At 43.0% G+C, this 27,500-nt stretch overlaps 2 protein-coding genes across 2 annotated transcripts in view; one reads left to right on the forward strand and one right to left on the reverse strand.

Annotated features, from left to right (window-relative positions):
* LOC143292542 (electroneutral sodium bicarbonate exchanger 1-like) overlaps positions 1 to 20,624 on the forward strand; it is a 50,856-nt gene extending 30,232 nt beyond the window's left edge. The window contains 18 exon segments of the mRNA XM_076602940.1: positions 322 to 422; positions 2,270 to 2,515; positions 3,313 to 3,459; positions 4,002 to 4,096; positions 4,900 to 5,074; positions 5,702 to 5,835; positions 7,022 to 7,244; positions 8,317 to 8,455; positions 8,457 to 8,689; positions 9,283 to 9,396; positions 9,839 to 10,003; positions 11,599 to 11,777; positions 12,540 to 12,612; positions 13,279 to 13,347; positions 14,029 to 14,205; positions 14,735 to 14,893; positions 16,422 to 16,645; positions 17,266 to 20,624. Coding sequence (XP_076459055.1) covers positions 322 to 422; positions 2,270 to 2,515; positions 3,313 to 3,459; positions 4,002 to 4,096; positions 4,900 to 5,074; positions 5,702 to 5,835; positions 7,022 to 7,244; positions 8,317 to 8,455; positions 8,457 to 8,689; positions 9,283 to 9,396; positions 9,839 to 10,003; positions 11,599 to 11,777; positions 12,540 to 12,612; positions 13,279 to 13,347; positions 14,029 to 14,205; positions 14,735 to 14,893; positions 16,422 to 16,645; positions 17,266 to 17,380 — 2,768 coding nt within the window. The 3' untranslated portion in view covers positions 17,381 to 20,624.
* Positions 20,625 to 21,620: 996 nt separating this feature from the next.
* The window catches only part of LOC143291882 (uncharacterized), a 37,284-nt gene continuing 31,404 nt past the window's right edge, over positions 21,621 to 27,500 (reverse strand). The window contains exons 20-24 of the mRNA XM_076602012.1: positions 27,483 to 27,500; positions 26,211 to 26,370; positions 24,952 to 25,042; positions 22,957 to 23,039; positions 21,621 to 22,248 (exon numbers count right to left, since the gene is read on the reverse strand). The exon at positions 27,483 to 27,500 is cut by the window's right edge and continues 466 nt beyond it. Of these exons, the coding sequence (XP_076458127.1) occupies positions 22,222 to 22,248; positions 22,957 to 23,039; positions 24,952 to 25,042; positions 26,211 to 26,370; positions 27,483 to 27,500 (379 nt within the window). The 3' untranslated portion in view covers positions 21,621 to 22,221. The remainder of the gene's footprint in view (positions 22,249 to 22,956; positions 23,040 to 24,951; positions 25,043 to 26,210; positions 26,371 to 27,482) is intronic.

Genomic DNA, 27,500 nt, shown 5'->3' on the forward strand with positions numbered 1-27,500 from the left:
TGTGTGAAAACGTAACCGTATACTTTTTTGTTGAGAATGAAAATACGCTTTTTTTCCCTTCTCAGTCAGTCACCGACTTTATCAGTGAAAAATAGAATCAAACAAATGAAAGCAGACACTTTCACGCGCACATACTTGTAAATATACATTGCGACAGACAGACAGACACACACGCACACACACATATACACATACACCTATATATATATATATATATATATATATATATATATATATATATATCCGGTAATTTATTATTTTCTGTGTACCACTTATTGTCAGTTCACACAGTTTATAAGAGATCCTATGCCTTTGGTGTAGATTCTCAGATCTCGCTGGGCCGAGTGCGAGGCAACCCCAACAGTCAGCCCAACCTGGAGATGTTGAACGGCGACATTCCTGAGTCGGCCTCCTCCAGCAAGGTCAGCCCCTTACTGCTACTGCTCCTACTACCATTTCATTTTTAAAAAAATTATTGAGATAATCTTGCTATAGCGCATATTCTTGAAGCTCTATGCTCTTTACAATAGCACTAAAACATCCAATCATCCCCACGCAAACATATGCATGTGATTTAAAACATAGGTAAGAAAGAACAATTAAAAAAGTTCATGTCATTGAATAAATCAAGAAATGTATTAGATAAAAAAAAAGAAGAGGATAAAACGAAATAATGATGACAACAAAAATATAGACAATTGAAAAACGCACACAAGCACGCATGCACATAGATACATACATGCATACATACAAAACACACAGCGCGCGCGCGCACACACACACACACACACACACACACACACACACACACACATGCTCGTACGCACGCACGCACACACCGACAAAGGCACGCATACCCAGAGACACTACTTACACACTCACGCAATGACGCACACACATACACGCACCTACATGCACATACACACACAAACACAGATCAATAATCAAATAATGCGAACTAACTATGACATTACATGATAAAACAGTTCCTGCTAAGCATTTCCATGACTACTTCCACTACTACCACTGCCGCTACTACTTCTAGTACTACTTCTGATAATAAACACTATAAAGGGAAGTGCACATGTCCTTGCATGCGCGCGCGTTTGTGTGTGTGCATGTGTGAGTGCATGAGAGAGAGAGAGTGGGAGACAGACAGACATTGAGATCCAGAATTCATTCTTCTTAACCTTTGATCAGCCTTTTCCCTTTCCTTCATAATCATATGGACCAGAGCTTGTTTCAAAAGCAACAACAAAATAAACTCATAAGAAACCTTACCTACATGACATTACCTTCCGATATGACTTCATAACCTGAGTACCCTACCTTCCAATATGACTTCATAACCTGAGCACCCTACCTTCCAATGTGACTTTACAACCTGAACACCCTACCTTCCAATGTGACTTTACAACCTGAGCACCCTACCTTCCAATGTGACTTAACCTGAGCACCCTACCTTCCAATATGACTTAACAACCTGAGCACCCTACCTTCCAATATGACTTAACAACCTGAGCACCCTACCTTGCAATATGACTTAACAACCTGAGCACCCTACCTTGCAATACGACTTAACAACCTGAGCACCCTACCTTCCAATGTGACTTTACAACCTGAGCACCCTACCTTGCAATACGACTTAACAACCTGAGCACCCTACCTTAATTCCAATAAAAATGACTTTACCACCTAAGCACCCTACCTTCCAACAAGACTTTACAACCTGAGCACCCTACCTTCCAGTATGACTTCATAACCTGAGCACCCAACTTTCCAATATGACTTTACAACCTGAGCACCCTACCTTCCAATATGACTTCATATCCTGAGCACCCTGCCTTCCAATGTGACTTAACAACCTGAACACCCTATCTTCCAATATGACTTAATAACCTGAGCACCCTGCCTTCCAATATGACTTTACAAGCTGAGCACCCTACCTTCCAATGTGACTTTACAACCTGAGCACCCTACCTTGCAATACGACTTAACAACCTGAGCACCCTACCTTAATTCCAATAAAAATGACTTTACCACCTGAGCACCCTACCTTCCAACATGACTTCATAACCTGAACACCCTACCTTCCAATATGACTTCATAACCTGAGCACCCTACCTTCCAATATGACTTTACAACCTGAGCACCCTACCTTCCAATATGACTTCATAACCTGAACACCCTATCTTCCAATATGACTTAACAACCTGAGCACCCTACCTTCCAATATGACTTAACAACCTGAGCACCCTGCGGTCCCCAGCTGAACATGGACTTCATGAGGAAGATCCCTGACGGAGCGGAGGCTGCCAACATCCTGATCGGGGAGCTGGACAGCCTCAAGTACCAGGTGGTGGCCTTCATCCGGCTGTGCGAGGCCCGCAACATCGGGGAGCTGACGGAGGTGCCCCTGCCCACCCGCTTCATCTTCTTCATGCTGGGCCCCAAGGGCAGTCAGAGCAAGAACGTGGAGATCGGCAGGTCCATCTCCACCATCATGGTCGATGAGGTCAGTCCCTCAGCCTGACTGGTTGTATCGTTGGTTGGTTTCCTTGTTTGTTTGCTGTACTGGTATGATGATGATAGTCTGTCGTTTTCGACTTGACCATCAGGACAACAGAGAAGGTAACTTCTGTCCCAACTACCTGGGCTAGAATTTGATTATAGTGTTGTGTGTCTTGCCCAAGTTACATCTCCACTCTCTCGGCCAAGAGGGTTTCAGGACAGTCGGCGTTAGGGTGGTTCCCAAAGGCCAACTAGCCCCCAAGGCTGCAGCACTATGAGCCAGTGCAATTTTGCCTCCTAGTTTGAGAGTCACAGCCCTTCACAAAAGTTGTAAGTGATTTCCCATTGCATTGGAGAAACCATTGATAATACTTTGCTGTTGGCCCAACTGTAAACTTCTGTCAATCTGTGATACCGTTAGTAATGGTAATAACGATGAGGTCAGTCTCTCAACCTGACTGGCTGTATGATTGGTTGGTTTCCTTGTCTGATTGCTGTACTGGTAGTAATGATAATGGTTGTCCATAATTATGTGCATATTTGTGTGTGGTCTGTGAGCTTTCGTGATTATGTGTTTCTGAGAAGTATGGTCGTGAGAGGCATTGAGTCTGAAAGGGCCTGCACATGTTTATATTGTATGCATGCGAATATGTGTGGTAAAGAGCACATGTTTATTAGACATACCGATGCCTGAATTGAAGGGTGAAAAAAAATTAATCGAAGATTGAGGAAACTAAATATCTTCACTCTTTCTTTGAGTCTTTGGGCATCAACATGACCCTGACCTTGGTGATGTGTCAGGTGTTCCGTGAGGTGGCATACAAGGCCAAGACACGCCAGGACGTGCTGGCAGGTGTTGATGAGTTCCTGGACCAGGTGACGGCCCTCCCACCTGGGGAATGGGACCCCAAGATCCGTATCGAGCCCCCCCAGAGCGTCCCGTCACAGGTAAGACACCACTCCACACCTCATGGCAGTGTGTGACTGTGAGGCTGATGAACCGAAGGGGTCAGGGGTTAGGCCTGCCTCTGTCCTAAACACAGTCACCCCAACCCTATCCCACCCCCAAAAGAAAAGAAATATTGGAAGAACAAACTTTCGATATTTCTTCATATTCTGTCTGCCTGTCTGGCCACCCGTCTCTGTTTTTTTCCTTGTCTTTCTCTGTGTCTTTGACTCTCTCTCTCTCTCTCTCTCTCTTTCATTATATATTGCTGTATTTCCATGCATACCTATGTACGTGTGTGTGTGTATGTGTGCGTTTTGTGTTGTGTGTGATCGCGCGATTATGTGTGTATGCGTTTGCATGTAGGCCTCCATGTATGGATGTCTGTGCAATTTTGCACACAAACTGTACTGATAATACAGGCACAGACAATTTTCCATCTCTATAATGTTGATTGTCTAAGCCGGCGTGGAATATGTGATGCTTCAACCGATTGATGAACGCAAGACATAGTCACAGTGCCACCCACTACCTGTCTGTGCAGGAACAGCGAAAAGCTCCCCCTCAACCTCCTGGGGAGGAGAAAGAAGAGGAGGAAGAGGAATCTCACTGTGACCCGACCTTGGTGCGGTCCGGAAGGTGTGTACTTTGTATCATCAGTCCACAGGTCACTGTGAAGGGAACCAACATTTAAACGCGCAGAAGAAGAAGTTTTTGGTGCCTTAAAAAATCCCATCTTCGCTGAAGCTTCGTTGAGATTGTGATTAACCACATCCACCGTAATTTTTCATGCACATTGCAGCTTTAAGTTAGCAGTGTAACTGCTTACATTATGTACGTATGGGATGGTATTTGTTGGGTGTACAAACAGAATGATTATAGGACTTGTGTCCCCTTCACTCCACACCTTCCCTCACCACCATCAGTTTCCTTTCTTCCATCTTGGTCCCCACGCTCTTCCCAATGTGTCTGTGTCTGTGTGTGCTGAAATGAGTGAATGAGAACGTTACCAAACCAATAAGAAGAAGATGCATACTTTGTTGTTGTTGTTTTTTTCAACTGTAGTTTATATTTGGTTTGATTTCGTTTGGTTTGATTATATTTCCCATGACAAGATCCCCTAAACACACACATACATACGCCGTGCACGAGATGAGATGACGCAGCTCCCAGAGCACGTGCAGACACACTTGTCTTGTCTGTCATAGGTGTCTCGTCTTTTTTCCGTGTGTGTGTGTGTGTGTGTGTGTGTGTTCAGCGCATTTTTAGTTGCAATGGGAATGCATACTGCTGGATCGCACACCGTACAACGCACGCAGGCACTCACACACGCACACACACACACACACACACACACACACACACACACACAAAATCACACAATCACTCACAATCACTCTCACACTCACACTCACTCACTCACTCACTGTCCACTGTTTCAGACTGTTCGGGGGCCTGATAGAGGACGTGAAGAGGAAGCTGCCGTGGTACGCCAGTGACTTCAAGGACGGTCTGCACATCCAGTGTGTGGCCTCCATCATCTTCCTCTACCTGGCCACCCTCACCCCCAACGTCACCTTCGGGGGGCTGCTGGGCCAGGCCACTGACCAGTACATGGTGAGTGCTCATGCACCTTTTTACCAGTATATGGTTAGTGCACGTGCACCTTTTTACTAGTACATGTTGGGTGCACGAGCCCCTTTTTACCAGTACATGGTTAGTGCGCACACACCTTTTCACCAGCACATGGAGAGTGCACCAATACCCTTTGCGGGGCATACAGACTGGCCGCAGTCGACCAGAAGCATCATTATAACGTCCTGTAATCTCTTATAAGTGGCATGGCTGGAACTGTTCAAATGCGGTTGGTAAACTCTTACATATCAGGTTGGATTTTAAAAGTTTGCTTTTCATTAGAACAGAAAAAACCTCAAGGTCTTCATGAAAGGATGGAAACGTGAAGTAATACAATGCAAAGGGTAAAAGATATTTCAAGCTGATGTTATGAAAAGAAATGATAAAACTGTCAGTGCACGCGTGCGTCTACATCTGTGTGTCTGTGTTCGCGTGTTTTTGTGCCACACACGCGTTTGTGTGTCAGCGTACGTGCGTCTTACAGAAAGCAATGGGAGTGTGTATGTGGATTTGTCCGCGCGCACTCTGACACCTCCTTGAAAACGAAAAGTTAAACTGAACCTGTGGCGTGTGTGTGTGTGTGTGTGTGTGTGTGTGTGATGGTTGCAGGGGACAATGGAGTGTATCTTCACAGCATCCATCGTGGGCGTGCTGTTCGCGCTGTTTGCCGGCCAGCCCCTCAACATCCTGGGCAGCACGGGGCCCATGCTGGTGCTGGAGATGATCCTCTATCGTTTCTGCGAGTAGGTGTTCGGTCCTTTGTGGACGCCTTTCGCCGGGGGTTGGGCGTGGTGTGTGTGTGTGTGGGGTGCGGAATTGGGGTGGTTGTGTGGTGGTGGTGTGGTGTGTGGGGGTGGATAGGCGGTTGGATGAGTGTGTGTGTATGTGTGTGTGTGTGGTATGGTGTGGTTTTGGGGGGTGTGTGTGTGTGTGGTGTGTGCGCAGAGGTAGGGGTGGATGAGCGTGTTTGTGTGTTACGTGTGTATTGTGTGTGTATGGTATGTATGTATGTGTGTGTGTGTGTATATATGTATATATCTATGTGTTTGTGTGCGAGTGTTTGTGTGCATGCGTTTATGTGTGTGTGTTTATGCGAATGTATGGTATGTGTGTAGTCGTTTTTGCATTCTCTATGAATTATCTATCTCTCTCTCTCTCTCTATCTCTCTATCTATCTATATATATATATATATATATGCCACCATCACCCATTACATAACGTCATGGTTCAGGTCTTCTTAGTTCCCTTCTTGATAATGTTCCATCCTGTCTCTTATCTCTTGTTTTGCTTTTGAAGTTTTTGCTGATGCATGATTAAAACCTTTCAAACTTTCAATGGCAAGACAGCAGTCCAGTATACATGAACTGTGATGCACTGACTTTGGATTTAATCGTTTGGCTGGGAAATTGAAAGAAAAACAGAAAGAAAAGGAAATAAAAAATGTCCTTTGTCCTTTGGGCTTATACTTTTTTTTTGCTCACACTCTCTCGGTGAACACGTTTGTCGGTAAGAGGATGAGGGTCTCTATATGTTCCACATTTTGGTGTCTGTCATCAAAAACTGGTGCCTCGGTATGATAACTCACACATTCTGTAAGTTAACAGATGGGGTGGTCATTGTGCACAGGGACAACAAACTGGACTTTCGACAATCAGTAACTTAACAGACAGGATGTCAATTTTGCCACAGTGACAACAAACTGGACTTTGTACAGTCAGTGATTTAACAGATGGGGTGGGCATTGTGCACAGGGACAACAAACTGGACTTTGTACAATCAGTAACTTAACAGACGGGATGGTCATTGCGCCACAGTGACAACAAACTGGACTTTATACAGTCAGTAAATTAACAACTGGAATGGTCATTGTGCCACAGTGACAACAGTACAGGCAGTAAATTAACAACTGGAATGGTCATTGTGCACAGTGACAACAAACTGGACTTCCTGCCCTTCCGCTGTTGGATCGGGATCTGGACCACGGCCTTGCTGCTGATCATCGTGGCCTTCGACCTTTCGGCGCTCGTGCGTTACATCACGCGCTTCACGGAGGAGTCCTTCGCTTCGCTCATCGCCTTCATCTTCATCGCTGAGGCCTTCAAGAAGCTCTTCGGTATCTTGGAGCTGGCTCCTATCAACACCGATCCTGGCGTGAGTGGCTTGTCCAGGTTATTCATTTACCATTGTATTCATTTATCATTATTATTGGTGGTAGTAGTAGTAGTAATTCATTTATCATTATTATTGGTAGTCGTAGTAGTAGTAATTCATTTATCGTTATTATAGGTGGTAGTAGTAAGTAGTAGTAGTAGTAATAGTAGTAGTAATTCATTTATCATTGGTGGTGGTGGTGGTAGTAGTAGGAGTAGTAGTAGTAGGAATAGTAGTTCATTTATCGTTATTGGTGGAAGAAGTAGTAGTAGTAGTAGTTCATTTATCATTATTGTTGGTAGTAGTAGTAGTAGTAGTAGAAGTTCATTTATCATTGGTAGTGGTGGTGGTGGTGGTGGTAGTAGTAGTAGTAGTAGTAGTAGTAATTCATTTATCATTATTGTTGTTGTTGGTGGTGGTAGTAGTAGTAGTAGTTCATTTATCATTATTATTGGTAGTAGTAGTAGTAGTAGTAGTTGTTGTTGTTCATTTATCATTATTATTGGTGGTAGTGGTAGTAATAGTAGTAGTAGCAGCAGCAGCATAAGTAGTAGTAGAAGTAGTAGTAGCAGTCTTACTATCACTGTCGTGTCAATAGTATTTTTAGTTCATCGTCCGAGCGCTCAGAACCAACCGTACAAGGGCTGGGGTTATTGGTATAAACGTATCAGCTCATGTTTTGTTGACTATAAGATGGAAACCGGATTTTAATGTCTTGAAGTGTCTGTGATAACACATTTGCTTTAAACGCACGCACACAAGCACACACACGCACGCAGGTACACCCACCCACCCACTCACACACACACACACACACACACACACACACACACACATACACAGACAAACACCTATGCACAATCATACATACACACACACAAACGATTTTACTACCCTCCCATCTTTTTTGTTTGTTTTTTTAATCCCGAGAACAAAACCTTCAGGCGGAAAAACCAGTCATAACCCCTTCCCAACACACACACACACACACACACACACACACACACACACACACACACACACACACACACACACACACACACCGTCCATTACCTCAACCTCTCCACCACAGGCCCCTCTGGACTACAACTGCACCTGCGTCCATCCTAACTCCACCAACTTTACCACCACCACCACCATGGACAGCTTGGACAACGTGACGTCAACCATGATGACGTCAGCCGTGACGACAGTGATGACAACACTGTCGCCCTCAGCCTGACAACGTCACGGAGAACATCACGGACAGCGTGACGGAGATGGACTGGGCCAGCCTGTCGAAAAAGATGTGCAAGAAGATGAAGGGGTTGCTGGTCGGCAGCGGCTGCGACACCCCCGAGTACAAGGCGGACGTCTTCTTCCTCTCCTTCATCCTCTTCTTCGTCACCTACATCGTGGCCAGCACGCTCAGCCGTTCTAAGAACAGCTCTTTCTTCCCCACCTTTGTGAGTGGCTGTGTGTGTGTGTGTGTGTGTGTGTGTGTGTGTGTGTGTGTGTGTGTGTGTGGAGTGGGGGTTGTAGGTGTGTGTGTTCTGTGTGTGTGTGTGTGTGTTGGCTGGGTTCACGACCAGCTCTTGTTGGTCGTACGGTCAGGAAAAGTGTGTGCTTGCTATCTTCACATGTGCCTTCACGAAAGTAAGGCTTGTGTGTTTGATTTTTGTAGTGAAGAGAGGGTTGGGGGGAAGGGGGGGGGCGACGGGTGTTGTTGGGGTTAAGGAGTACATTCTTGCATGAGCCGATGTGTGTTTGTATGCCTCTCTCTCTCTCTCTCTCTCTATATATATATATATATATATATATATATTCTTTATGTGTAATCATTGTGAACATTATATCTCTACACACACACACTCACACACACACACACACACACACACACACACACCACCACCACCACCACCACCACCACCTCCTCCTCCTCCTCCTCCTCCTCCTAAAACATGGCATTTTGGCCAGAGTGATTGGCTTAGTGATATCTGATGATACTGATAATAAGGATGATGACAGTCGATATCATACAGTGTCTCTCTGTGTACAGGTACGCCAGACGCTGAGTGATTTCGCTGTGCTCATCGCTATTCTGATCGCCGTGGGCATTGACGCCGCCATTGGCCTGCCTACCCCCAAACTGGAAGTACCCGTGGAGTTCAAGGTGAGACACCACACACACACACACACACACACTCGTACACACACACACACACACACACACACACACACACACACACACACACACACACACACACACACACACACACACACACACACACACACACACACACACACACATTACATTGGCCTGCTTTTATCGATGAGTTTTTCCTCTTTCCCTTTGGTCTAAAAACCGCTGTCCTGCGGGTTGGACGTGCGGATGAGATGAATGTTCCTCTGGAGGACGACACACTGGCTTAAAGACATGCATAGAGGCGCATGTGCACGCTGCTTTCTCACAATGTTATTTACTCAGTGAAAAAAAACCAACAAAATGTAAACGTAGCCAGACAAAATTACAAAAAAACACACACAAAAAAACACACACAAAAACCCAGCCCAACTCACACACACAAACAAAAAACCAATGTGACATTGTGCAGCCGACACGTGATGACCGTGGCTGGCTGGTGAACCCGTGGAGTAACCGGAACCCCTGGTGGCTGACCCTGGCCGCCTCTGTGCCCGCTCTGCTGGCCGTCATCCTCATCTTCATGGACCAGCAGATCACAGCCGTCATCGTCAACCGCAAAGAGAACAAACTGAAGGTCAGCTGGGGTGGGGGTAGGGTGTGACGGGAGTGGACGGGGGGGGGGGGGGGTGTCCGTTCTGGGGTCAGTATTTGAAGAGGGTAAGGAGGAGCGGATTATTTGAACATTTGTTTTTTGTTTTTTTGTTTTTTGAGTGGGGGTGGGTATGGGGGGAGTTTATCGTTCTTAGTTCAGGGTTTGAAGAGGGTAAGGATAAGCGGGATTTTATTTTTAATTTATTTTTAGTGGGGGTGGGTATGATGGAGGTTGTTGTTCTCATATCAGGGTTTGAAGAAGATAAGGAGGACCTGGAACATTTATTATTTTCTGTTTTTGAGGGGGCCGGAGTAGGGGTGGGTAAGGGGGGTGGGGTCTGTTCTCAGATCAGGGTTTAAAGAGGGTAAGGAGGAGCGTGAATATTTGAACATTTGTTTTTGTTGTTGTTGTTGTTTTAGTCGGGGTGGTTATGGGAGAGTTTATCGTTCTCAGCTCAGGGTTTGAAGAAGTTAAGGAGGAGCGGGAATATTGTCAACATTTGTTTTTGGATTAGGGGTGGGTATGATGAAGGTTGTCCTTTCTCTGTTCAGTGTTTGAAGAGGATAAGGATGAGCAGGATCTTTTTTTCTCTCTTTTTTGGGGGCTTGGAGGTGGGGGATGGGGGGGTATGGTGGAGGTTGTCTGTTCTCAGCTCAGAGTTTGAAGAGGGTAACAAAGAGCAGGAACTTTTATTTTCCTTTTTTTTGAGTGAAGGTGGGTATGTGGGAGGTTGTCTTATCGGACTGGGGTTTGAAGAGAGTAAGCAGGAGTGGGAACATTTCTTTCTTTCTTTCTTTTTTTATTATCATTTTATCTTTATTTTTTTTGGTGGGCTTGGTTATGATGGAGGTTGGCCTTCCTCCGGTCAGTGTTTGAAGAGGGTAAGAAGTAGCGGGAACTTTTTTGCTTGTTTTATGGGCGTGGGTATGGGAAAGGTTGCCGTTCTCACATCAGGGTTCCAAGAAGGGGTAAGGAGGAGAGGAGATACATTGTGTGTGGGGAAAAGAAAAGGGAGAAAGACAGTGACAGAAGGAGGAAGAATGGTGAGGAGAAGGTTTTCTCTTTTCAGCTGTGGGTGGGAAGGGATTTAGAAGGGCTGGGGAATTTCTGTATGAGAGAGAGATTTTCTCACACTGAATGAAACCAGCTGATTCAGATTTTGCCTGCGCGCTCAGTGAGATTGACAGTCGTGATATGACGACATGAAGACAGTTAACAAACGTTATCCAAAATATCTTGTTGAGAAAATGGGTAGTGTTTCAATCTGTGCAAAGATCGCAGTTAACAAACAGACTCTCGAGAAACAGATATCTTAGCCAATCACGGATGCTAATCAGAGTGTGTTTTCTGTTATCATGTTGACATAAACTGACGTAAGATGATGGGAAGGAGACGTCACTGATAAAGCTGTAAAGCCTCTGTGTGTGTGTGTGTGTGTGTGTGTGTGTGTGTGTGTGTGTGTGTGTGTGGCTAAGTCTATAGAATTGAATAGAATACATTTTAATGTCATTGAACTTTAAGGTATATATATATGTTTGTGTGTGTGTGTGTGTGTGTGTGTGTGTGTGTGTGTTCAGAAAGGGAACGGGTACCACCTGGACCTGTTTGTGCTGGCCATCACCATCCTCATCTGCTCCTTCCTGGGCCTGCCGTGGTACGTGGCCGCCACTGTGTCGGCCCTGGCCCACATCATGAGTCTCAAGAAAGAGTCAGAGTGCACTGCCCCTGGGGAGAGGCCCACTTTCCTTGGTGTTCGGTAGGGGGAGCTTGTTTTTTTTTCTTTTTTTTCTGTCTAATAATGATACTTGTGAATGGTGGTAGTGGTATCTTGAGTGATTGCCGTGTGTGTGTGTGTGTGTTTGTTTGTGTGTGTGTGTGTGTGTGTGAGGGAGAGAGTGTGCTTGTGTGTGTACGTGAGTGTTTCTGTGTATTCCTTTGTCTGTGTCAGTGTGTGTGTGTGTGTGTGTGTGTGTGTGAGAGAGAGAGAGAACAGAACAGAATATTTCATTATCAAGAAACTTTTAAGATTCATAGAATTCAAGACAATACATACAAATTTGACATTGATAGTATCTTACGTGTTTTATGTTTTAGTTGCTTCTATCTTCCAGTCTGGGAAAGAGTATATGTTTGAACGAATCATACTAGAACGGGTATATAAAGTAACACATGAAGAAAAGGAAAATGGACATAAGGGTGCATAGATGAATGTATATTCTTACTGGATAATTATTAGATTGGACAGATAGATATATACGTACGTGCGCATTTGTATATTCTTACTGGATAATTATTAGATTGGACAGATAGATATATACGTACTTGCGCATTTCTTTGGGCTTTTCCCCATTCGATTCCCCTTCGATTCTCATATGCTGTTTTCCCTGTTGTTTTTAACAAATCAGAGGGGCAGGAGTAGTAAGCAAAATGTTGCCTGGCATATCTACCTTTCATGTTGTCGCATAATGGTTACCTCCCCGTAGTCAAGTGACGGGTCCTGTCCTGTGCTGTGTTGCAGAGAGCAGCGTGTGACCGCTCTGATGGTGGGCTTGCTCAGTGGTCTCTCCGTTCTCTTCACCTCGGTTCTGAAGGTACGTGCACAGTATATCCCTCAGAGAACTGTAGAAAACAGTGAAACTTAAAAAACAACAATGACTCTGATCCAGGACTCACCCCCTACAACAACGATACCTTATCTAAACCAAGACCCAAGCACTGAACAGTATGACTCTTGGAGTAAACCAGTAGGTCGTTAAACTCAACAAATTATTACCAATGACTGACCATCGATAAATTTTGAATACTTTTTTTTATTTGTAGAATTGTTTTTGGGTCATACTGCTGGTCAGGCATTTGCTTAGCAGACGTGGTGTCACTATATGGATTTCTCCGAACGCAGTGACTTCTCCTTGAGAAACTGAAACTGTAAAATTGTTTAACAACGATCGGAGCACAGAAATGTTATATTTGCGTATTTCGAAGACATTGTAAGAACTTAAAATGATGTAACATTGTTGGAGGGTACCCCCGAAAACAGAGTATGGCTGCCTACATGGCGGGGTAAAAACGGTCATGCACGTAAAAGCCCACTCGTGTGCATACGAGTGAACGTGGGAGTTGCAGCCCACGAACGCAGAAGAAGAAGAAGTTGGAGGGTGTTTGGGGTGGGGGCAACAATTTTTGCGTTTGTGTGTACCCTATAATTATGACCGAATGAAAATCATGTGACCTTTCACGTGTGTTGCGTGTTTTTTCAGTTCATTCCAATGGCTGTGCTGTACGGCGTGTTTCTGTACATGGGTATGGCCGCTCTGAGAGGCATGCAGGTCAGTGGAGCTTCAGTCTGTCTGTCTGTCTGTCTGTCTGTCTCTCTGGCAGTTTGGCAGTCTCGTTCTGTTTGTCTCTGTCTCGTTTGTTTTTATTGGTTAAAGTCAGTGGTTATAACGTTCTTGTATCTCAAGTAAGGATGACTGTTGTCAAAATCAAATGGTTTTAAAAAGATATAGACTAAGTTATCTGTTTTTTTGTTGTTGTATTTGTTCATTTATGTATCCATTAGATTTGGTTTTATTTAGTTTTATTTATCTACTTGCTTTGTTTATAAATTTAATTTATTTGTTTTTGAAACAGAAATTTTGTATAATATTAAGTTTACATTCAGCATTAATTTGTACTTGTATTTGTATTTCTCTTTTTTGTCACAACAGATTTCTCTGTGTGAAATTCGGGCTGCTCTCCCCAGGGAGAGCGCGTCGCTGCACTGAGAGCGCCACTCATGTTTTTGTATTTTTTCCTGCGTGCAGTTTTATTTGTTTTTCCTAATAAGTATTTCCTTCATACTTCCTCAAAATTTTGTCTACATAGTATACATGTCTATATTTTGCATAGTAATGATAACAACATCAGAAAAAAAAACCCTGATAAACAGACAGAAGGACACAACGTGAGATGAAAGAAACACTCCATGCCAACCAACCCATCATCACTGTCTTTGTGTGTGTGGCCAGTTCATCGACCGCATCCTGGTGGTGTTCAAGCCGGCAAAGTACCAGCCCGACTACAGCTACCTGCGTCACGTGCCCATCAAGCGCGTGCACATCTTCACGGCCATCCAGGTGGTGTGTCTGGCCGTGCTGTGGGTCATCAAGTCCGTCAAGTCTGTGTCCATCATCTTCCCCATCATGGTCAGTGTTGGAGGGAGGAGTGGTGGGGGGGGGAGGGGGGGGGACTGTGCGATGTTGTGGTGTGGGGTATGGGGTTGTTTTTTGTTGTTGTGGTGGTTGTGGTAGTGGTCGTCGTGTGTGTGTGTGTGTGTGTGTGTGTGTGTGTGATCAAATACACAGCAGTGAGTGTGCGTGTGTGTAATATGAAACACATTACCAGGTTGTTTTTGTTTTTTGTTTGTGTAGTTTTGTATGTCTCAGTGTGTGTGTGTGTGTGTGTGTGTGTGTTTCAGTATACCTACATGCTTGCGCATATGTGTGAGCACGTTCGCGCGTACGTGTGAGCATAATTCATCAAGCCTCAGCGCGTTAGTGCAGAAGCGTGTGTGCGCGCGTGTGTTTGTAGGTGTACGTTCGCACGCGCACGAACATATATTGGGATCAGGTGGAGAAGGGGGCAAGCACAAGGAATACATGTGTAGGTGTTGGGGGATCAGGTGGGTCAAGCACAAAGGACACATGAGTTCACACAACCTCGGTGCTCGTGCAGGTGCTTGGAACAGGGTTCGTGCGCAAGGGCATGGACTACATCTTCACGCAGCGGGAGCTGAAGTGGCTGGACGACCTGATGCCTGACGCTGCCAAGAAAGAGAAGGAGGACGCCAAGAAACTCCACGACGACCAGGAGGACGAGGAGGAGGAACGAGAGGTCAGTGCACACCGGTGTGTGTGTGTGTGTGTGTGTGTGTGTGTGCGTGCGTGTGTGTGTGTGTGTGTGTGTGATGATTTGTTTGTTTATGTGTGAGTTTGAGGTTGTTTTTTGTGGTATTGATGTTGGTCTATTGATTGATTTTATTCATTGATTGATTCATCGATTAGTGGGCACTGGGGAGGGGGTATTTGTTTGTTTATGTGTTTATTCATTGATTGATTTTATTCATTGGTTGATTCATCGAATCATCTATTCATATTTGAGATGCTGGAGGTGTTTGTTTTTGTTGTTATTGTTGTTGTTTTAGGTTATAAAATGAGTTAGACAGACACTTGTTGAACTCATACATAAATCGGCAGAAGGACGACCAAGGAGAACAAGAGTTTAGTGGAAAGTTCATTCGTTTGGGGATGTATGGTGGTCCTCGTGAAAAAAACAACACCACCATGTCAACAATAAAGTGAGCACACTCACGTGCGCTTGCACGCATACGTGCAAATGCACGCTCGCAAATGCACGCTCATAAGCGCTTAGCACGCAAACACACACACAGATGCGCATACACACACAAGCGCACGCACGCCCACAAACAGAAACTTTTGTGAACTGAGGAGACATAAGGTGCTCTATGTTCGGTCACCTTCAGTAGAAGTGAGACGCAATTATTCCGATTAAAACAAAACCAACTCTGCCCCACCTCCTTTTTCGCTGTTGAAGCATCATTCGCTGTCACATATGGACATATAGGCCACATAACCACGAAAACAACAACAGCAAAAAATACAACTCAGAATAAACTCTAAAACAACAACAACAAAAACAACAACAGAGAAGAACCAAACAGTCGTACAGTGGCTATGACATACGCAAGTCCCGTGACCGATTCATGCATACTTTAGGCATACTGCTTCCTGCATGACAGACGATACAACGTCACGTCGTGTGATGGATTGGCCAGACCAGGCGTGGTGATGTCAGACATCACGTTCAGGACAGAACGGGGCTGGGTGTGTTCGTGTGTGCGTGCGTGTGTATGTGTGTGTGTGAAGAGTGAACGGTGATCTGTCGCTGAATTTATTATCTTCACTGACCTTACTCCACCCTGCCACCCACAAGAAAGGGGAAGGAAAGATAGGAAAGAACGCTTTAGTGTGTAGGCTACTCTTTCTTTTTTACAGATAGTGTTTGAAAACCCGAGGAAAAGAAAATAGGCCTGTACCAGAGTTGTCTCATATTCTTGTGAAAACTCTCCCTCCTAGCTGATCTTGTCTTGAAGATGGCCTTGTATGATAGTATACCACCAAAATGAAAACAAAAACAAAAAACTCCACACAAAAAACAAACTAACAGAAACAAAACAAAAACAAAAAAACGAAAGCATCTAGCGTGAATATCTCCCCCAAGATCAGGCTCAAGAGAAATGCACACCCCTCCTCCCAACAGACATTCACTCACTAAACGCCACAGTGTGTATATTCCACCTCTCTAACCCCAGCCCTCCAACACAATCTCTCCGCCACCACAGAAACAAAGCCTGCTTGGAGGTGACGAAGCCTATGACCGACGGCTGATGGAGATCAAGATCCAGCACGACCGGCTGGGCGAGGGCAAGTTCGGGCAGCGGTTCACCAGGAGAGCCTCGCTCGACACGGACCGTGTCAACATCACGGAGGAACTGACCCGCACCGCCATGTGGGCGCAGCTCAGGAACAATAGCGCCAAGCCCGCAGACCCTGAAGACCCGGCAAGGTGGGTGCTTTGTTGGTGTTGACTGTGAATGAGCTAGTGTTGAGAGAGGGTATTTTAGGGGGTCAGAGATGAGTGGAAGGATGTGTGTGTATGTGTGTGTGATGTAATAATGATAATGATGGATAAATATTATAAACCCACAATTTCCCGTTGAATATTTTATCTTAACACGGTGCTCGTTTTCTTTTTTGTGTTTTTCTTTTTTTGTCTGTTTTTATTGCTGTTTTTTTTTCCTTTTTATTGACTGAACTGTAATGATATTTCTCTGTGGTTATGGAAACCATATTCACAAACACTGATTTACCATAGCAATGTTGCAAAGAAGCTTGTGAAATAGGACAAAGAGTTTTTTAAAAGACGATTGCATTACATGAGGACATCAAAACTAAAATAATTTCAGCTGTCTGGTGCCGAAAACTAAAATAAAATCATTCCACCTGTCTGATGCCGAAATCTAAAATGATTTCACCTGACTGTTGCCGAAAACTAAACCAGAACCATTCCACCTGTCTGATGCCGAAATCTAAAATGATTTCACCTGACTGTTGCCGAAAACTAAACCAAAACCATTCCACCTGTCTGATGCCGAAAACTACTACAATTTCACCTGTCTGATGCAGCAGGTGTGAGAAGAGGCGGCGGCACCGTGACCGGACCAACGGCAACGCCAAGAAGTCAGCGGCCTTCTACTTGCAGGGTGACGAGGACCACAAGAACACCCACGCCGACTGCTGATCTTGTCACACCGCAGTGCTGACCCCGTCACAGCCACTTTCACAGTCTGCCATCTTCGTGATATGGGGGAGATTTCTCCTCCTCCTCCTTCATCTTCTTCTGTTACATTCGCCCTCGTCAAACATGACCAACATATCTGGTGCGATCTGGACTTTGTGAGGATTTTGTGTCTGGAACGAGTGTTTGTGTGTGTGTGTGTGTGTGTGTGTGTGTGTGTGTGTAAAACGCACAATGAACCATTCTTCTCAATGCGTGCTAAAGTAGTACTGAACTGAGAGTATATAACAGGCGGTCTTGTTGCGATAGGTGTTTTCCACAGTTTACGATCTGTGGGACAACGTGGTCATATGGTAGTGAGCTGTCCACTAGTGTGGGGCTGTTTTCTCACTTTGGTTAGTGTGGGGAACTCTCGGAGTTGGCCATTGTCAGCTCTTAATCTCACCGTGTTACAGTTGTAATTAAATATCTAGAGTGTTTTTGTTTCTCATCTACTCTGTTCGTTTGTCTGTCTGTCTCTTCAGTCTCCTTTTCTTCTGTTTCTTGTGTGGATGTGTGTGTGTGTGTGTGTGTGTGTGTGTGTGTGTGATGGACTGTAAATGAGAGCATAATTATTCTTTATCTTTGTATGTAAATCAGGAGTCAACGCTCAGCTTATATCAGAGATTGACATGAGCTTACAGTTTGGCCAGCAGCAACATGAGAGCTGTATGATCAATGGTTTCTCCACTGCAAAGGGAATTAATTTACAGCTTAATCTTTTGTGAAGGACTACAACTCAAACTAGGAGGCAAGATTTTACTGGCTTTTAATGCTACAGCCTTGGGGCCTTTGGGGACCATCCCAACACTGACTGTCCTAAAGCCCTATTGACCAAGAAAGTGGGTATTTAACTTGGGTAAGACACTAAACTCAAATTCTAGCCCAGAAGTCGGAACAGCAGTTACCTTCTCTGCTGTTTTGATGGTCATCCTCAGATGTAACTGACTAGCATACAAGTAGAAGAGGGAACATTTTATCAGTTTCCAGTTAGCATTAGAAAAAAAAGCAAATGTGTTCATTAACATCTCTTATTGTATGAATAAGAGTCCAGTCTGCATTAGAAGGAAAACAACAGCAAAAACAAATGAATATTAATTACATGTGTTCATTCAGTTCTCTTACTGTAATAACAAGAGTTGTTTAAAGTGTGTTCATATGATATTTGAAAGCATTCGCTAGTGCCTTTGTGTTTGAAACAGGTCTTTTGCCTTTCCCCTGTCAATTCAGGTATACTCCTCATTCCCATGAACGTGCCTTTTTCAGTCAAAGGAGTATCAGTCTACTTATTCATTTTTCATTCAGTTTATCTCAAAATGACACACGTGATGAGTTTAAACATAATATTGGTATATTATTTATTAATATTATCATTATTACGCAATCATATGCACAATGTGAATAATGTGTATGAATGATTTTACGGTGTATATATTTACACAAGACTGGTGACTATACTGTGTTCTTTTTTTTATACCAATTTTAATCTAAAAAAACTTGAACCAAATGCCTGCTTTTTTCGTGATGGACATTTAATTGTGATTATGAATATCATGCTTGATTCAGTGATGTATTCAGTGGAATGATAATCATTTTATGACTGTGCACTAGTGAAAACAACAATAGTATGCATGTGATTTGAGCATAATGCAGTTTTAAGACAGTGGTTTCAGTTCCTGAAACATAATATGATTTTTTGCAAAGTTCATTCGCAGTGAAGGAAATCTTATCATTTAATTTTTCAACTATCTAATTCAAAAATAGAGCTGGGATGAAGACTTGTTCAATTCTACAATTTTTGTGTCATTTTGAAAATTACTTTTCAAAGATGCTTACAGAAATCAAAGTTAACAGAGACTTGCAGATGGGCTCAAAGTAACGTGTAATAATGGGGAGTGAGGGTTGGCATTTTATGATTCTCTTGAATACTTAGATCTGGCTTTTTTAACTTTCTTTTTGCTGAATAGAATTGCTTTCATAATAAGCCAGTTAGTAACTCAGTCAGGTGTCTTTATTTACAACATTTACATTGTCATAATGTTATAGCAATATGTGATATATAAAATTGATACTACTACTATTTGGTTAATTTCATGCTTGTTTTAGAATCATGTGTTTTCTTTGATTCTGCTCTGTCTGTTTCTGATAGTGTTGACTCTCTGTCTTGCTCTATGTCAGTAGGGATTATGACTATGAGAAACAGGCTCTTATGAGGAGTCAGTGGGGTGAGATTTGTAATTTCAGTGTAACTTAATTCATTTAAAGTGCTCATGTTTCAAATATGTAGAATATGATACATGTTTCCAGTCTTCCATTGATGAAAGGATAGAAGTTTTATTTCTGTTTCTTTTATGTTTGTTTATTTATTCATTCATTTATGTATTTATTTCAGAATTATAAAGCGTCATTTCTCTTCTTGAAGTGTTGATACCTAGTCATAATTGCTACCCCTGTCCAGTTCCTTTTTACATGCTCTTTTTATCATTTATATTAAGTGGCTGTTCTCGCAGTGTTTTACTTTTATCAGATTGTATTGTTTTACTAAGCAAGAGTTTTCAGCTTAAAGCATTCACCACCTTCATTTTGTTTGTAAATATGATCTGCATTTTACACCACCAATATATTTATACTTCTTTTTTTGTAATGTAATAATTGAACTGAGTGCTAAGGAAAGGTTGTACAATGTGTGTGATACTGGGATGCTATTTTGGACCAGGCAGAGCGATGTGGTTCTTTCAATGCAAACAATTTTGTTGTTGTTGTTATCCGAGGGGATGGGTGAGGGTGTCTTTTTTTTTTCTTATTTCATTTATTTATTTAATCGTTTTTAAATTGTCTATTCATTTATGTATATGTTTATTTGTTTAGTAAGATTTGTTTAAACGGGCAAGGCAGTGTATTCCAACATGAACAATGTGTTCAGTGTTAGAAATTGTATGGAGCATACCTTAGCAGGTTCAAAAATGTTTGGCTCGGTGCCTTAGTGAATGGAATCTGACATGCTATTGTACTTGCCTTTGTCTTTTTACTTACTTATTTGTTGGTTTCTTTGGTATTTTTTGTGTTTATTGTTATCAGATGAAGGCATTCCAAATTCTTTTTATTTTATTTTGTTATTCAGTCATTTATATATCTCTTTGTTTATTTTTTGTATATTTATTTATGTTTAAGGAACTGAACTTCAGGAAATAAACAAGATTGATATTTTCCATTATCTTGTGTGCAAGTGAAAGAGAGAAAGCGAGACAGAGAGAGAGGGGCGTCTGATTTTTCCCCCAGTGTTCCCTCAAGAAAACAAGGGGTAACCATTGGTTGGGGTCAACGTTTAGCGGTATAAAGAAATAAAGCATCATGTCCTTTTTTCCTGTGAAAAGAGAAGAAAATGAAATTAGCCATTACTAGGTCATATATGCCTGTGGGAAATTTTGTAATGGTTAATTTGTTCCTGCTATGGCAATGACTTGTATCCAGATTCATCAGATGCGGTGTAGCGTATATGGGTCTTTCTGCTTGCTCTAACACCTTGAAACTAAAACTGGGTGAGATATTTTGTCAAGTTCCTTCTCTTTCCCTTCATCCCTCCCCTTCAACCCCATCCTCGCACCAGGTTCTTCCAACATGTGAATTTATATTATCCAGATAACGGGCTCAATGACCGAGTGGTTAAAGCGTTGGACTTTCAATCTGAAGGTCCCGGGTTCGAATCTCGGTAACGGCGCCTGGTGGGCAAAGGGTGGAGATTTTTCCGATCTCTAAGGTCAACATATGTGCAAACAACTGCTTGTGCCTGAACCCCCTTCGTGTATATACGCAAGCAGAAGATCAAATATGCACATTAAAGAACCTGTCACCCATGTCACCGTTCGGTGGGTTATGGAAACAAGAACATACCAGCATGCACACCCCCGAAAACGGAGTATGGCTGCCTACATGGCGGGGTAAAAACCGGTCATACACGTAAAAGCCCACATGTGTACATACGAGTGAACGTGGGAGTTCCACGAAGAGGGAGATATAATCCAGATAGAATCTGATGATTCAAATGACATTATTGTTCGCGATAAGTCTGTTGTATGTATGTAGAACATCAACAAAAAACTTGCGATGAGACAAAGTTTTACTAACAAAATGGTAATATTCTTGTTTTTCCAATACACATCGTCAGTGGTATGCACACTTCTATAAACCAGATAAAATCTGATGAGTAAAATGAGTTTATTGTTCGTGATAAGTCTGTTGTATGTAGGTATAACATCAACAAAACATCATGAGGGTACAAAACTTCACTAACCAATGTATTTATTCTTGTTTTTATTGTGGCAATTTGTATAAGTAAACTATTGTTATTAGAAGAAGAGTGAAAATGTCTCTTGCTTAAACATAGTTGATCTCCTTTGAGGAATATCGTCTAATCTACAAAGCACATTTGAAATACTCTTGCCGTCTCTCCCTCCTTCTAAGTATGATTCTCTTAAAAGGATAGGGCTGATTTCGAAACAGATCCAAAAGTTTATTTCATGACAATGATCTAAAAAGAGGTAAGCTACAAATAACAAAATGAAAAAAAAATCACACAAGCGAACTGCAAGCAAATGGTCACACAGAGACAATACAGATGAACAAATCTCTACAAAGAGAAAAAAGCAAAAGAAACATCACATTGTCAAATTCCATGTTAACATGGCGAATGCTAAAGCCAGCCGTTGCATCATGCCTACTGGGTGTGCAAGTGTGAAACTGTAGAGTTGTGTATTTGAAACTATCTGCCGAGAAGCATGTTTTATGCAGAGAGCCTTGGAGTTACATCATGGGAAACACGCAGAGATGGACACCTGAAACAAACAGGAAAAAACCCAGTATTTATTCTCATCACCATTTTCATGTGTTTACTTGTTTGCTTCAGTAACAGAATGCAGGCAGTGTACTTTTACAGTAATGTTCATGAAAACATCACACATAACAAACATATGAGAACATATAGAGCCATGATCAAACAACACCATCAAATACAACTGTCTGAAGTGCACAAGGTCAGAGATGGGCGTGTGCAGGAAGACACCATCGTCTTGTTTATTTGTCTCTCCTGGTTTTTGCCGCTGTCACTGACGGCTTCTCATAGAAATGCAAAATACTTTAATACAACAGACACCACAACTGTTACTTGGGTGGAAAATTACAAGTGTAAACACGCATTCACTCTCTCTCTCTCTCTCTCTCTCTCGCGCGCGCGCATTCTCACACATTTGTTACAAACATGGACGCGCGTCCCATTATCAGTATGGATTTACATGAGATAAGTCAATGGGAAACAGCCAAAGTTTTATATACCAATATCAAGGACGAATTACGTTCCTTTAACAATTGTTATTTCGTTTCCTGACTGCGAAAGAGAAACTTGCAGTATTGTGTGTGTGTGTGTGTGTGTGTGTGTGTTTGCATGCGCGCGTGTTAGAAAGCGTGTGGGTATGTGCATGTGTATGACAGTAAAAGTTCAGCTTCAACGAAAAAAAAATCCTCAACAACGCATGTTTGGAAATCACCTCCTCGATTTCACCGTGGAAACGTGGAGAACTGCGACGGCATTCTCCAATGCTCACTGGGGCTTCAGCTGACAGGACTGAACCTGTTCCGGAAACACAGCACAAACGCATGCAACACCATGCGAGAGAGAGAAATATACACACACGCGCGCGCGCGCGCGCATGCACACACCGTCACTCACACACACACACACACACACACACATACGCGCGCGCACGCAGACAGAGGGTTCTATGGTAATATTCATCATTCCCGACACCTTACAAATAGTCACATTAGTTATGTCTTTTTGCAACGCTGCAAATATGAAGCCATTCGCACGTGTACGTATCGGCAGACTGTTTTATTTGGAACATATTCATGCAAATAAGCACTGGTTGTCAGCGTGTTTTGTATACATACATATATATATACATACATACATATATATATATATATATATATATATATAATCCTCACTGCGTTCACTCAACCCCTTCTCATGACATTCTTTGCAAAACTGTTTGAAAAATCAACATCTAACATTTCTGCTTGGCACTGTGAACTGTCCTTCTGATAAAATTTGAACATTTAGACCTGATCACCTGCCACTCAGTGACAGACAGCATAGTGTCACACAGAGAAAGGAACAGTCTGACATGCAACATATAACCTGTCACACTGTGAAAGGAACAGTCTGACATGCAACATATAACCTGTCACACTTTGAAAGGAACAGTCTGACATGCAACATATAACCTGTCACACTGTGAAAGGAACAGTCTGACATGCAACATATAACCTGTCACACTTTGAAAGGAACAGTCTGACATACAACATATAACCTGTCACATTGTGAAAGGAAGTCTGACATACAACATATAACCTGTCACATTGTGAAAGGAACAGTCTGACATACAACATATAACATGTCACACTGTGAAAGGAACAGTCTGACATACAACATATAACATGTCACACTGTGAAAGGAACAGGCTGACATGCAACATATAACCTGTCACACTGTGAAAGGAACAGGCTGACATGCAACATATAACCTGTCACACTGTGAAAGGAACAGTCTGACATACAACATATAACCTGTCACATTGTGAAAGAAAGTCTGACATACAACATATAACATGTCACACTGTGAAAGGAACAGTCTGATATACAACATATAACCTGTCACACTGTGAAAGGAACAGTCTGACATACAACATATAACCTGTCACACTGTGAAAGGAACAGGCTGACATGCAACATATAACCTGTCACACTGTGAAAGGAACAGGCTGACATGCAACATATAACCTGTCACACTTTGAAAGGAACAGTCTGACATACAACATATAACCTGTCACATTGTGAAAGGAACAGTCTGACATACAACATATAACATGTCACACTGTGAAAGGAACAGTCTGACATACAACATATAACATGTCACACTGTGAAAGGAACAGTCTGATATACAACATATAACCTGTCACATCGTGAAAGGAACAGTCTGACATACAACATATAACCTGTCACACTGTGAAAGGAACAGTCTGACATACAACATATAACCTGTCACATTGTGAAAGGAACAGTCTGACATACAACATATAACCTGTCACATTGTGAAAGGAAGTCTGACATACAACATATAACATGTCACATTGTGAAAGGAACAGTCTGACATACAACATATAACCTGTCACATCGTGAAAGGAACAGTCTGATATACAACATATAACCTGTCACATTGTGAAAGGAAGTCTGACATACAACATATAACATGTCACATTGTGAAAGGAACAGTCTGACATACAACATATAACATGTCACATTGTGAAAGGAACAGTCTGACATACAACATATAACCTGTCACACTGTGAAAGGAACAGTCTGATATACAACATATAACCTGTCACATCGTGAAAGGAACAGTCTGATCTAAGTGTAAAGAGGAGGGGTGGGGGCATGGGGAGGGGTAGGGGGGGGGAGGGGAAGAGACCATCGTCACCAACCTGTCAGTGGCGCAGATTTCTGAATTCCGTTGGAGAACCCGTTCAGCGTTTTGCCGTCATACGTGAACTGCACGTCGTTCATGCCCGCGGACTGCAGGTGAGGGAACAGAAACACATACACACCACAGAAATAACTACAATGGAAGTACGTTCAGTCATACACGGCATTTGATTGATAGATGTGGTGGTCGAGGAACGTGAAAGTTGTCAAAAGATGTGTGTTCATCTCAGTGCCCAGAACACACACACACACACACACACACACACACTTGCACACAAAATCACCCCCCCCCCCCCCCACACACACACACACACTCTCTCTCACAGTCATATGCACTCGCATAAACATGTTCAAACATTCACGCATACATGTATACACCAGTTAACAGAAATAGAACAACAGAGAGAGATAGAGAGAAAGGCAGACAGACAGAGACAATGAGAGAGAGACAGAGATTAGAAGAATGAGAGAGACAGAGACAATGAGACAGAGAGACTAAGAGAGACATATATAATGCAACAGAGACAGAGACAAAGACGCAGAGAGATAGACAAAGAGAGAGAGAGACATATAATTACACAGACGCACACATACAGAGAGAGAGAAACTAAAGGAGAGAGAGAGAGAGAGTCTCAGATTCTACAGCTCTTCATGAATTCCCTAGTGTTGTCCAGTTTCTCCACTGTGGTGGGTCCATTCAAAGTCCCCGGTGCTCCAAACTAGCCGATTAATGGAAAGTCGTTTAGAGACAATGGCACTGGCACCTCAGTGATAACCAACTCTACTTCTGGTTTTAGAACTCTGAACTGAAACGAATAACAAAAATCTGGGATGATAAGCATTCGAGCACAATTCCTTCATCCCAAAACAACAATAACAAAAAAAACAAAACAAAAACAAAGCAAAAATAAAACAAAGCAAAAAACAAAACAAAAAAACAACAACAAAAAACAAACAAACAAAAACAAAACAAAACAAAACAAAAAAAAAAAAAAAGAAACACACACACACACGAAAAGCACACATACAAACCCAAACAAAAAACAACAAAAAAAACAAACAAACAAAAAAGCGCTTACCACCGCGACTTATGGCGTTTAACTTATCAACTCACGAAGGGTTGTCATTTCCATTGATCAATAATCATTCATGTACAATTCGAACCACTTTCATAACACCACACGCACTATCGAATAACACACATGTTTCACTGCAGAAGTGTCTACACACTGTCCATGACCCGTTCCCAGCAGCTTACAATAGGTAGGACGAGGGTGACTCCGCCTCGCTGCTGAGTGGTCCGCAAAAGGAAGCGCACGTGCTGCTCGGACGTGGACAGCAGGAAGGACGGGGTGCCGGGACTGCCGCAGTTACCGACCACGTCGTGGTACCGCTCGCCCGGCGCGGCTCTCCGACCTCTGTGACAAAACAACACACACAGGGGTACACTCGACTGTTTTGGCTTTAACGCGTGCACAAGATTGATTGATGTGGATACTTATATAGCGCCTATCCTCGGTCAGAGACCAAGCCCTAAGCGCTTTACATACACGGGGACATTTGCACCACAGGCTGCCTACCTGGGTAGAGCCGACTGACGGCTGCCACTGGGCGCTCATCATTCGTTTCCTGTGTCATTCAATCAGATTTCAGACGCACACACATACACACTCAGACAGACATGTAACATGTCAGATAAGACACGTACACACACAGTGTAGCACCCACCCCCCACACCCCTTTACATTTCTCCTGCTTCTCCCCCCCCCCACCCCCATCTCACCTCCGTTTTTTGTGTTTTTTTTCTCCCTGTCAAATATCACTTGGAGTGGAAAGACGAAAAAGGCTACTGCTTAGGTTTTAACGTATCTCTTTTTCCCCCAATACAAATACACCAGTTTAAAATAACAGATACTTTCCTGAAGAATACTTCTGGTACCGTTGTGACCAATCCTGAAAGGGAACACAAACATGCACAGTGCACAATCTGAATGTGGAGAAATATCTGCTGACACTCTGTGGGAAACAGGCCGGAAAAAAGCCAACAAAAACCATCAGGAAACTGTGGAGTGTGAACGAGCTCAACACGACCCAAGAACAGAGTGGAGTGATGGCCTAGAGGTAACGCGTCCGCCTAGGAAGCGAGAGAATCTGAGCGCGCTGGTTCGAATCACGGTTCAGCTGCCGATATTTTCTCCCCCTCCACTAGACCTTGAGTGGTGGTCTGGACGCTAGTCTTTCGGATGAGACGATAAACCGAGTTCCCATGTGCAGCATGCACTTAGCGCACGTAAAAGAACCCAAGGCAACAAAAGGGTTGTTCCTGGCAAAATTCTGTAGAAAAATCCACTGCGATAGGAAAAACAAATAAAACTGCACGCAGGAAAAAATACAAAAAAAAGGGTGGCGCTGTAGTGTAGCGACGCGCTCTCCCTGGGGAGAGCAGCACGAATTTCACACAGAGAAATCTGTTGTGATAAAAAGAAATACAAAAACAACAACAACAAAAAAACAACAACAGACAGCTGACCTGGACAGGGTGCTGCCA

Source organism: Babylonia areolata, chromosome 18 (genome assembly GCF_041734735.1).
Source record: "Babylonia areolata isolate BAREFJ2019XMU chromosome 18, ASM4173473v1, whole genome shotgun sequence".
NCBI lineage: Eukaryota > Metazoa > Mollusca > Gastropoda > Neogastropoda > Buccinidae > Babylonia > Babylonia areolata.